The 13,479-nt window shown below is 38.5% G+C and overlaps 1 protein-coding gene across 2 annotated transcripts; it reads right to left on the bottom strand.

Annotated features, from left to right (window-relative positions):
- Positions 1 to 12,199: 12,199 nt before the first annotated feature.
- On the bottom strand, positions 12,200 to 13,479 carry nat8l2 (N-acetyltransferase 8-like 2). Of its 2 annotated transcripts, none has more exons than XM_026307506.1 (2): positions 13,456 to 13,479; positions 12,200 to 12,883 (listed from the first exon to the last, which is right to left on the bottom strand). In XM_026307506.1, exon 2 carries the CDS (start codon positions 12,867 to 12,869, stop codon positions 12,201 to 12,203), a length of 669 nt encoding a protein of 222 aa, XP_026163291.1. In that variant the 5' UTR covers positions 12,870 to 12,883; positions 13,456 to 13,479; the 3' UTR covers position 12,200. The 2 variants fall into 2 exon arrangements, with proteins under 2 accessions (XP_026163291.1, XP_026163292.1); XM_026307507.1 differs by lacking the exon at positions 13,456 to 13,479 and adding an exon at positions 13,340 to 13,427.

Genomic DNA, 13,479 nt, shown 5'->3' with positions numbered 1-13,479 from the left:
ACCTGATGACTCAAACTCACTCGTGTCTAAAACGACATACAGGTCAATGAGTTCGGAGATCGGGTGGAGGCTCCTGCGTGCTCAGGGTTGCAGGCACGGGCAAAGGAGAAATACAGTCATACGTGCACACAAAGATGCACATTCATGTATGAAAGCACAGACATTCATGTGCGCTTTAAGGGAGCCATAGAAGGCGTAGAAATGCTCCCTATAGTCACATCATTCTGACTGGTCCTCCAACAGCACTGACTTAGAATATGGTCCCCACATATGGACCCACGTCCCCAGACTACATCCTTACACTAAGAATTCAAATTTTTTACATCAGAGAAGCAGTAAAATAATGAAAAATGAAACGTTTTGCTCTGCAGCTCACACCAAATCCTTCTCTCATAGGGTTCACAAAGATGTTCCCTAAATAATGCTCACAGTGCAAGCAAAAGCATTTCCTTCTCACCATCTAACAACATTATTGCTTTCTCAGCCTCTCACTTCACTGTTGCTCTCACATTTGAGCATTTAATTCTTTGATATTAAGCCAATCTTTATACTGTGAAGCATAAAGTTGTGTAACATTATTTATTTAATGCATCTCACAATAGCCTATAGATTATTGACTCTGGTCAAAAAGTAGGTCATTCCTATTGATAGAGGTGATTAGGAAGGGCTGGAGCTGGGACTGCATGGAGGGAGATCTCTATGAACTTGCTGACCTCCCATAAACTCAGGCTCCTCCTGGTTGCATTCAAGACTGTGGAGGGGGAAGCGCGGCATGGTGTCTGAGTCAGGATCAGTGAACTAAGTGAACTAATAGCAAAACAAATTACCACCCTTCATAATAAACTTCATTAAATTGTTGCAGCACCACTCACATTTTCTTAGCTTTAAAATCAATATTTATCAAAGTTTATTATTTTTGTGTGTTGATGACATGAATGTCCATGAAAATTCAGAAGCTAACTCAGTATGATCAGTATGAGTGATCTTCTGGGAGTCCCAGGCTTCATTTTCATTCAAACAGTATATTTAGTGTGTGTTAGACACTCCAGCAGTTTTGTCCAGACTCAAATATATCACCACTTACAAGACAGACTGGCATGAAATTATGAAGAGCCATTTTGTTCGTTGCGGACTTTGTTTTAAGCACCATCAACAGATCAGCAGGTCACAGTTTTTACTTGTTTGATGAAATATTTCAGTTGTTTGTTTAGTTATTTATTTTGTTGTTAAAATGTGTTGTAACTTTTCCTTCAGTGTCATTAAACATTCAACGTTTGCTGTACGCTACATAAATGGACATATATTCAAAGGCTGAGTGGGTTATGCAGCAGCTGTAACTGGCTGATTGTTCTGGTCTGTAATGCATTTGTTCTGCTGGGTAGAGTGCAGGAACACCTTGACAGAACAAAGACCATCTGATCAAAGATAGGAAGCTGTGTGCTCAGATATGCAGCTGAAGAGACTGACTTACTGTATGTGCATGCATGTAGCCAATAGGTTAACAGGTATGATTGCATGTAGAATTTAAAGGCCAGTTAGTGAAGGAGTTCAATGAGTGCAGTAGTATTTGACTAGGTCAATGGTTGCTATGAACCACTAGTATGATGTTGTTTTCTTTTGATATTATCTGAGTGCAATATCACCCATTCAGCAAAACATGAAATTCAGATTGTGTCAATGCTGTAACATCATCTTAATTTAAATTTTTCTTTATTTACAATTATTATATATATCCTGATTAAATTAGATTTTGAATTTTAATCTCCTCCACATTCAATAATAGTAAATCTAAGTGAATGAAATAAATTATACACTATGATTACTCTGGAACAGTTATGTCACAATTGCTGCCATAACCCCAGTCAACTTGTTGATTACATTGTTGGCACACTCGAGTACTCTCTGACCTTTCCACCCTCCCGAGCTTCAGAGGTAAATTTGTCAACGTTTTGACCCCCAGATACAGTGTATCCCCATGGCCCCATCAGCTCAGCGCCCTGCCTCTGTTATCTTATCATTATAAACAGAGGCTCTGGATGGATGTCATCATGAACCAATGTCCTGTCAGCCTGCCTGCTGGTGGGCATTTAAAGGAGGCCATGTATGGCAGAACACAGAAAGATTTGCATGAACAAATTCACACTGTTTGATGCCCAGTGGACAAACATGCCTCAAATTGCCTCATTTGTTCTTTATGATGGTTAATGAATAAAAAACACATGCTTCAGTTGGCCCTGATCATAGTGAACAAAACAATGAACTTGCTTTGTAGGTGATTCTGAAGCTCAAACTCCTATGAGGTAACAGAAAGAAAATTTCATTCTTTCACTGTGGCATGTTCAAAAAAGATTCTAACTCTCTGGAATTATAATTGCACTTAAAAACTATTTGTGACAGCAGATTATTGAAGATGTGGGTAAGGTTTTGTGCATATCTCTGGCAGGTTAAGAAGCCCCTCAGGAAAAAGAAACCAGGTGTGGATGAAGCTCAGGATATTGTTGAGCTATCTCCATGCCTCTTCAGTGTGGCATGGAGTTTGAGGGCAAAGCCTCTGGACCTGCAGGTTGACATGGCAGTTCCCATGTTTAAAACAGAGAGTGTGCTTTAATCACACTGCAGTCACGATAATCACACTGCTCAGCCTCCCTGACAAAGCTTCTTTGAAATTGCTGGTAAAGATGCCCAGCTGTTACTAGTGGGGTCAAGCGAGATTTCCTGTCCAATCTACATGCATTTTATCGACTGGGAGAAGGCCCATGACCACGTTTCTCTGAGCCTTGGGAGTGATAATCTGTAGGATGCAGTACTGGGGCCATTATTTCAAGCCATCTGATTCTTGTCAAATACATTCACGTGTTAATGTTGTCCCTTGTCACAGATCATATAATTTTGATGTTCATAGGTGCAGCCAAGGGAAGGAGAAAACCTGGGTTTGGATTGCAGAATGGCACTCTTTGCAGACGATGTGGTTCTGTTGATTTCATCAGACTGCGACCTTCAGTACGCACTGGGACAATTTGAAACCAGGTGTGAGGTGGCTGGGATGAGAGCCAGCAACTCTTAGTCTGAGACTCATGGTAGTTGAGAGTGAATTACTGCTCCAAGTGAGGGAATTTAACTATCTCAGAGTCTTGTTCCTGAGATGGACAAGCACAACATTCCAACCATCAGCTATAGTCATGGGCTTTGGGCTGTGACTGACAGAATGAGATGAATGAAATGAGAATGAGATAAATACAAGCTGTCAAATGAGTTTTCTTTGTAGGTGCTGGGCTCACCTTTATAAATAAGGATGGAATTTTAAGAATCTGGTAAGGGTGCCAGCTTCCACTGGGGTGATTATTGTACTACCATCTCTCCCCTAATTATTGCCTTATGTTAATAGAGAGAGCTTAAATAACATCTCTATATACACTAGTTAGGTTTATTCCTACTTACTGAATTTCCCTCTTCTCACTTTAATTGTCATTCTTTGTTTGTGCTAAGAGATGAAATTGTGTCAAGGATAAAAGCGTAACACTGCCGTTTTTGGAGGATGTTGTTTTCTACAAATTCACAAAGAGCTCTATATTCATTTAACATCTGTCACAGCAGTAACCGGAGCACTGAATTTCAGGGAAAAGCCCTTATGCACACTTCCAGGAAAAGTTGTACCTTCACTTTTGCAAGACATGTGGCATGAGTTACTTCTCATTCATAAAGAGAGAACAAGCAAAGAGGGGAACGTCAAATGGGGGGCTTTTTGGGGACAGGCAAACAGATGTGAATACACCCTGCCATTCACTGGGTGAAAAACATTCCTGAGTGAACAGTAACAATATCAGGTTTCATAGGGAAAATAACTATATTGCTCAATGACGTAGTATACGTAGTAAGAATCTCGGAAATAGGGACAAACACCATCAAAACAAGAATGTTGAGACAGTGCAGTTCAGACACTAACACTAAAACACACTTTGGAAAAAGTGTTTTGGTTTTTGTGTGTGGGAAGTTTTCACTTAGGCAAAAATATAAGCAGAGCAAGCTAATACAACTGCTCTTCTTGTGCAAGGCACCGCTTTGATTTCTCTTCATGCGGATTCACTGTACTTATTAAAGCAACTGATAGGAGAGATGAGAGATGAGAAAAGAAAAACAGTGTATTTATAAATGAAAACTGCAGAGGCATACACGCCCACACTATTGTCAGTAGCTGCTGTTTACTTGCTGTTTCACCTCTTCAGACCACCTAGCATGCAATTCTCGAACATGAGGCCAAGGCTCACACTAAAGCCACGCAAAAATTCAGAAAAGAATAGTAACCTGTTGAGTTTTTCCATTTTCCATTTGACAGGTCGCCATTTCATTCTTGGATCTTGTGTATAGCTTGTCAGAAATGGTAGAAAGCAATCACTTAGCTGTTCTGAATGACCACATTGAAAGCCAGAATGAAAACCTGCTGTCACAAAGAGGAGGGATATTATATGATTTCAAACCAAAAAGGACACACATTTTCAGCCTGTTTTGCATAGAAGACATTCATAGTGTAGGCTATTCACGTGAGAAGTGCCATAAAAATTGTGTAACAAATTAACTGATGGGAAGGTGTTTTTAAACAATTTCACAATCTGGCAAGTACTTTTTGTTTTTATAGTGCTTTCCAAACACAATTAATGAACAAGCTTTTCATTTTCCAGAGGAAGATATGTGATCTATTTGTCATATGCACCATACAAGTGTACATGCCCACCTGATAAGCAACATTTAGAGACACATTTGTGCCCATTTCCTTCATTGTGACTGCATATGTAATTGTGCATAGTTCCGAGTCTTTCTCCTCTTGTTTTTTCCATGGTGCTTATTTTTTCTATCATCTTTGCATGTGTTTACAAAGTCTGATGTGGTTACAACGCGCTCATCATACTCATTGGTGGTTTCAACATCTGTCTGGCTTTGGTGCCAGGGCTCTGTCTATGTCGACGCTGTGTTGATGTGGCAGAGCAACGAAGCCCCGAGGTCATCCAGCTTGATCACAAGAAGATTTTAAAATGCAGTTTGGTACACATGGGCAGGGCTAACCTGGTTGTTTTGAAAAACACGGCAGTATATTAAGTTGTGTTTTTTTACCCTCTGATTTTATATGTGTGTATATGTAAACTTGTGTATCAAAATGAGGAGGGCATGGAGACTGCACTGTTATGAGCTGTGAGATATTCGTTGGCAAGGAGCCAACTTGTTGAGTTCAGAGGGGTCCCTGTGTACCCTGCTCTGAACTCTTGCAACCCCAGTGTGTGTGTGTGTGTGTGTGTGTGTGTGTGTATAAGGGGTGAAAGAGTAGGTAGATGAGTTAATAAGCTAAAAAACATGCACCGGTTGACCTCGCCTGTGCCAACAGGGCGGTAAGTGATGCCCCCTAGCCCCACTACCACCCACTCACACACACACACACACACTTTGTCCATAGTGGCCTCAACACTTATTTGCGTGGATGTGACAGAGATAACATGTAGTACCACGTACTACCACCTCTTACCCTCCATACACCCAATGAGAGCACATATGTCTAAGTTATCATGTTTTCTCTAGAAGTGTTGAGAAAAGTGTGTAGAACTGACAGGCAGCAGTAATTTATCTAGTCTACATGGGCAGACAGCACATACTATATAATATCCACCCAATCCTTCATTTTTTATTGCTTCAATTGAATGGACACACACACAGATGCACACACACAACAATCACATTAGTAATTATCTCCATATTCAAAGACACTATGTGCAATTTAGTGCTATGCAATAATTGCTAATTTCTAGCCACTTATAATAATTTATTAACATCTTTAACAAGAACTGAGTCATAAGTACATGCTGGATAAACTGAAATGTAGAAATACACAAAACCTTTCATTAAAAAAAATGCTAATGCAACAATTTAAAATGTGTCATCACATGTAAACTCCAGCATTCACAATCCTACTTAAAAACGCTGAAATATCATCAACAAAATGTATCTAAAGTATCAGAGTTAACAGTAGTTGGCCAATGGTCATATATGTTAATATTAATACATCAAAGCATAAGTTGAATGTTAAAACAGACACAAACACAACATTTTGTTACACAAGTTTGTATTATTTTTCAAATTTTTTCAATTTTTACTTTTAGCGAGGAGGGGTATTATATTATTTCAAACCAGTATGTTATAGCTGGATCAAGCAGCGAATATAACAGTGGAAGACATACCAAGAAAGTTTATTGGATTTGTAATGAAAAGATGAAAAAAAAAAAAGATACCGAGCAGCACCAAGCTATAGGAGGAGAGAGAGAGAGTGAAGATGGGAGCAGCCTATATAGACTCTCTGGAAAACACAGGTGCTAGCCAATCAGCTGATCAGTCACTTGATGATGGTGATCTACACTTCACACAGCTTACCAATCAGCTGAGCCTCCAAACATCCAAGAAACACTGGGTGTAACATGTGAAATATTACAATTACACAACTGAATCCACAAATAAGTGTTACATTTTAAGCCAAACGATACTGAACTATCAAATATTAACATATATAAATTTTTAAATTCAGTCCCATTTCAAGGCATCAGGAGCAAATTTGTGCTTGGGTGATTATTATTATTAATACACGTTGAAAAACGTTGACTGTTAGGTTGGTTCCACACATTGTAAAAGCATTTTAGGCTATGAGAAAAATAAAAATAGTATAGTAACCAATGTTTTAGAGCAGCTGTGGTGCAGAGGTAGAGAGCGACAACTACAGATGCTAAATCATTCAGCACTTTGTAAACTAACAATAAAATATTTAGATCAATACTAAAAAAGAGAGAACACGAAGGTAAACATGCTGACATGGGTGTAATAGGCTCTTTTTTCCTTGTCTTAGACATATTACTGGGCTTGTACAGTGTATATGTACAGGATCACTCTGGGTCCATGTCAGATGATTTTCGGGGGGCAGTTGGGCCACAGAGTGACTGACCTCAACACAGATGTTATTAAACATTGATGAGGCTGCCCATCTGATCATTAACCCTCACTGCGTAATCACACCAGCATATGTGTGTGTTTGTACATCCCGCTCTGTCTCTGCCCATCTCCGCCCCTCTTTCCCAACTCTGTTTTTGCTACTGTATTTCATTTATCTATATCGATTTCTCCCTGAACCACCTTCTCAAGGTCTTAGGCTGAGGACTCTGATCCGCACTCTGTAGCCGTAAATGTGTTGTTGCTCTTTTTTAACTGTGGACAGAAAGTTGAAAAACAGGCTGTTAGTAGGAAAAAGGCGCCTCACATCACTGCGGCCTAGCTGTCTGTAATCAGAAGAGAATTTACAAGAGTTTAACTGCTGGTAAAAGTTTCTTGTAAAAGGAGTGAGTTGTAGTCACTCTTAATAAGGCATCATTGATAGTTTATTGGGTGGTAAATATTATTTCTCCATAGCGGAAGTCATTTGCTCCAAAAGAGCACTGTAAAACTTTAACTGCCTCTGTTCTGCATTAAGTTAGGCCTCCACGGAGCCTGATTTAACTGCTGTCAGTTGTGTTCAGTAGTGTGTAACCGACAAGGGTAAGGCAAAATGTTCTAAAAAGTTAAAAGTTTAAGGTTAATTTTCCTTTGGGATGTATGATTTAGTTTAGAGAGGCGTTTGCTAACAACATCAACACAGGTATTTTGATTGCAATGCATCAGCGGATTGAGTTTGCTCAGTTGTCATGATACTCTGAGCACATTTAGGAGCTTGAAAGTGCTCAGAAAAACAGGATGTTCCCATGTCTAAATGCCCACAACTTCAAAATCAGCTGCAGACGATTGTTGGCTGATGCGGTGAAAAGTTTAAAAAAGGTAAGACAAGTTTATTTGTGAAGCACTTTTCAAAAACACGTTAACATAAGACAAACAGGAACACAGGACAATGTAAAAAGACACTGCGAGCAAGTTGAAACTGTTTTGTAAACTTGTATATAGAATTAAATACCACTGAATACAACAGATTAGATCAAAATATTTCACTTTAAATTGAATTAGCTAAATTTTTGCTTTAGCTTTGTCACTATGGTTTGTTGCGTTGCAAACACAAATACATTAAATCAATTTTAAATTCAAACAATGACACTCTACAGTATGCAACAGTAGGGCTGTGCGTACTTTCTGAGGCAACCGTAAACTTTCAATAGGCAAATCATCTCTTTAGTAATGAAAATGATCATGTTAACATAAAATACATTATAATTTCAGTTAAGATTAAATGATGTAATGTTTTTTTTAACACATTTGACATGACTTTCCTTAATAAAACACAAGTCTGTGTCTGTTATCAATGGCTCAATAAAAGTTGTTGAACTAGTCCTTTTTGTTAAACTGATATCCTCTAATGTCTTATCAAGCTTTTGGTTCAGAGGGTCACAGGGTCAGAAAAACATTTTGTTCATACCGACCATTTACGGTAAAACAACCCAAATGGTAAACTTGGAGGTGGGAGGTGTCTGTGCGTCGCCAGCAGCCTGTTTATTTGTTTGACCTGAGCTGTGTTCTCTATTAACAGCCTGCAGAGGAAGTCAGGGCAGGGTTTGCTGCCTCCCAGGGAGCACAGAGGACATGTCCGTCTGTTTGTCATTAAAGGGTCGATCTGTCATGACCTGATCAAATAACTATTACACATTTTGGCAGCTGTGTGAGTGTGCATGTATCAGTGTGTGTTAGTGTGTGTGTGTGTGTACCTGGGCATTTGTTCTCTGTCTTTGTACAACTGGAGAGTTTTTGCCAGTCCAACTAGTTGGTGGTTGTGAAACCCTACCTGCTGTTCCATTTGTAGGACACGTGCACACGTGTGGCGTGTAAGTGTTGTCTACTGTGTATGATAATGCAAAAGTTGCATTATATTGATTAAAACAACACTTAAATAATAAAGGATCCATTTGCTCAAAATTTAAATTCAGTTCTCTACTTTCTCAATTTAAAGTTTTCCAAATTTTGCCTGAATGAGACAAGCTTCTTGTGTGTTTCTTCCTTTCAAGACCTCAGACTTCAGCACCTCTGTCTCGCTGTTCCGCTTATTGTGCTTTGAATATGAGACAGTCTTCAAAACAAAATCATGTGTTTTATTTATAAATGTGTTTATTAACTTGCATGTCAAATACAAAAAAACGTTTTTAAAAAATAATCACATATACATGGTTAATTCTTAGTCATGATGACAAGATGCATCTCTGGTTAGTATGTGAAAGTAGAGTGTGAAAACAGTTTTCCCCTCTTTGAGTAATATCAGACAGAGTACACATGCTGCGTGTTGACTCTCAAGGCCTTTAACAGCACAAACCTTGATATGTTTGTCCCCTCGGCCTGTTCAACAACTGACAGAGATTCAATATGGCCATTTGTTTGGATTTTTCACAAGTGTTGAACTCAAAGCCTTTGGCAGACAAATAGAGCACACAAAAACACTGCCAAGTGTTATAACAGAGGCAGGAGTAACATTTTCTTTGGTTTCTCAATCACACTCTTTGCCTTGGAAAGCTGCCAGGTGTCATTCACCTGAAATGTGTGTAGAGATGAACTCAAAACAAGAGTCATATTAGTTTTGTGGGTACAAAGATGTGAAGAAGGAGGTTTTGGTAGATCAGAGGGATGTATTGGAGAATCAACAAAGTCTATATTGACTAAAGCTTTAATGCTGTCGAACACAGTGAAGACAGTGGCTTTTATAGCTTAGAAACACAGTCATTCAGGTGTTCTTTACATAAATAACATTAGTTAAAATGCAGATATTTCTAAAGACAAGTGTTATTGCAGAATTTTTGCAACAAAACAAGGAACAGCCTGACTCACAATTGTCTGCATTTAAAAGAAATGATTCAACATTTTAGGAAATACACTTTTGACACCTTAGACACCTTGATAGTTAGAGGAGTTTCCAAAGAACTAATGTCCAGTAACTTTGGGTTAAAATTCCTCCAGTGTATTCTGATTTGTTTTCCCAAGGTAAGGCCAAAACCCAAGGAAGCATATTCATACTGACAGAGATGGTCACTTTTCACTTGACTTGTACAAAAATAGACAATAAACAAATCATTTGAATTGTCCAGTGGGATTCTCCATACTGATTATTTTAGGTCACAAACAGCAAAATGTATTTGAAGTTGCTGGCTACAGGCAGGAGACCCGAGTTCTTCAAATGTTTCCACAGGGAATTTTCTTGTGGTGGAAACACACCTTGCTCATGGTACTTATTCATATTTATTTCTCATGTCATGTCCAGCTCTCAAGAAGAAAATCACAGAAATTTAAAATTTTAAGATAATTTAGAGAACAGTGTCTAATCAAGCATTTACAGTCAATATATGTACAATTTACGAACTTCGGCACCACCCACTGGTAGCATGAAAAATACAATGTGGTATACAAAGTTGGTTTGTTTTAATGCAGACAACAAACCTGGATCATAGCCTCTATTTTCATAACAACGAAAACTAAATATCCCAGCAAGAGTATTTCAATTTAAACCAGGATTCTGACAATGGTGTAATGTAATTATACTCTGCAGTACAAATTTTAGGTAGGCTGCTTGTACTTAATTTCATTTCTCTGAGCCATATTTTGTACTTTCTACTCTAGTACTAACTATCTATCTCTATCTAACTACTATAATTAGTTGATTCTCAGATTATTTTATATGCCTTTCATGTCCATTGTAAATCTTTAAATTTACTGTTTTTCAATTTGAGTTCTCCTGATAAACTTCAAGATTATATGCTTGAGATAAATAAAGACAAATGTATTATCTGCAAACTAGGTCATGTTTTAGAGATATTCGGTATTCACAGGACATTAATGCCACAGACAGGTTTATCTTACGATGTAACCTGTATGACTATGTCATATCTCACGAGATAATTATATTGTGAATTTGTGAAGTAACCCTTATCAACAATGTCTGCTTTGCTACTTACCACAGCAATATTCACATTATATCTTGAATAGAATATCTTGACTAACTCATAATCATGTAAATACTGCAAATACAAGCTGTAGAAACTATTGATTTGTATCACACACTGATACTTAGATAAATGGCACCCTCTACTGTTTATCAGTTACTATAACAAGGCCTACATCCCAGTTTGTTAAAGGTGTGGGAATAGGTAGATATGCTATTAATTAAAACAGTATTGATTCCATATTCCGTGTCAGAAATGCAGGCTTGTATGGATTTCCATAAAACTGTATTGCTCAAAACTGTCTGAGAAGTGATTTTATAAAATCATCTTCACCACAAACCTTAATTTTTGATATTACATTATTATTATTTGCTATAAATATTTTGACATGTTACAGTTAAAAACCATTGTTTAAATTAAAAATTACTGGTTCAATTGTACTTAATGTAGCTGTTTCTCTATCAGGGGCTTGTTATTTTCCATGCTGGCTCACTGTCACACGGTCATGGCTTGCTGGCTTACTTGAAGAGAACAGCACCATTGTTAATGTTTTTAGTAATACCTAAGCCTTTCCTGGTACAGCAAGTCCAAATCTCTGTCATGGCAAAATTACCAATGGTATTAGGAAATTTTGTATAGCGTGCTATTGGCGTAGGGTGGCATGGTGGAGCAGTGGTTAGCATTGTTGCCTCACGGTAATGAGGTATTGTGTTGAAACCCCATTGAAAACAAAGCCTTTCTGGGTGGAGCTGGCATGTTCATGCAGTGTGTGCATGGTTTTTCTTCGTGGCTTCCTCCCACAGTCCAAACACGTTCAGATTAGGGTTAATTGGAAATTCTATATTGTTCAAAGTCACTGCACACCCAAGGCTCAAAGACTTTTTCACAAATTTTGTTACACTTGATTGAATGAGAGATGTAAGATCTTTATCATTCTAATTGGTCCTTTGATTTTGTACTGTAATTCCAGCACAGTTCAACCAACCTGAGCAGAAGTCTTACTCAGAAACACCTGTGTGAGGGTACAGGACCTTAAAAAGGTGTCAGTGCTAATGAGAGTTGAAAATGTCATCAGGAGATAGAGTAAAACATCTGGGAGTGCTTTATCATCCAATAAACAGCAACGTCATGTCTGAAACCTACAAAAAGATTGTTGATGAGAACAGGTGAAAGGCTCTAACCTAATGTTTTTTCTTGGCTTTTATTCGAAACAATGAGACTAATATTCAGTCGCAACATTTATTACAGTAGCTGATCAGGATTATCTTAGACCTACAGCTGCTTTTCCATTTGTATAATAGTTACCCTAGCCAACCTAAAAAGCCAAGAACTCTCAGCTCCAGTGCACAAAGGAACATGGCAGAACCCCATTTTCTGGTACAGGGCTAGACCTGCCATCTGGATGGAGCTGGTCTCCAGCACCACCTTGGAGAAGCCTTGTTGCTTACAAAAGTCAACAACAGTCTGAACTAGCCTGATGCCCAGGCCCATTCGTCTGCACAGTGGTGAAGTGTTCATTCTGAACAGTTGCCCAAACTTTTCCTTCCCCTTTTGTCTGCCCACAACAGCCACCATACCCACAATCTGTACCCTCCCATAAAGCTCAGCTTCAGCCACCCAGAAGCAGTCATCTGGTCTACTCAGAAAGTTCCCAGGAATGTCCTGCATGTCTGTTCGGAGTCTCTCCCTGACGTAGCCAGCATATGTTTCATGACAGCAGCAGAATACCAAGCCCACCCAGACTGCTGGTAACATCACAGCCCCTAAGACAAAACCAAGGAGGTAGCCAGCAACACACAAAGCCAAGGTGATGGCAAGGTAGAGAGGGCTGGTCACAGCGTTGTGAAAACATGGCCAGATATGCTCCCAGGTGCAGGTGCTGAACAGAGAAAGTACTGTGTCCTTATCGGAGGGACGGTACCGGCGGATCACTGGCTGCATGTTTAGAAGGTTACCTAGCGGAGGAAATAAAAAAAACAGGAGTCACATGTGGCCACTTGGCCTAAACCTCACTTGATTTATTATTGATTTATCTGTAAATCATTTTTATCTCAATTCTCAGTTGTTTTGTCTGTAATATGCCAAATGTAAAATGGCCAAGAGGTTGAAGACCTGCAAATTCCTTTATTTTATTCGGTATGTTAAGCCAAAACCCAAAGACATTCAGTTTACTATCATATGTGATAACAAAAAGAATCAAATCCTCACATTTGAGAAGTTCCAATCTGTGGATTAAAAGTTACTGAAGCAATTAATTGATCAAAAAAAAAAAACTCAATCAGCTCATCTCTAAAATGTTTCAATGAGATTCTTGTTAAATCACAGTTAATTTTTTGGTATTGGTTTGTGACAGAACAAGACACATGAATAACAAATAAACAAAATGACTGTCATGTGCTGTATTACTCAACTCAACGTTCTTTTTTTTACTACATTTAAAAAGACCCTGTGTTATCTGTTGTTATCAAATGAAAGCTGTACACACAGCAGCAATCTAACTCTTTTACAGTGTTATAAAGTCACCTACCTGAACTGTAGCCACAGACTCTCA

The sequence above is a fragment of the Mastacembelus armatus genome, chromosome 5 (assembly GCF_900324485.2).
Source record: "Mastacembelus armatus chromosome 5, fMasArm1.2, whole genome shotgun sequence".
NCBI classification, from domain to species: Eukaryota; Metazoa; Chordata; class Actinopteri; order Synbranchiformes; family Mastacembelidae; genus Mastacembelus; species Mastacembelus armatus.
This window is presented reverse-complemented; position numbering and strand designations above follow the sequence as displayed.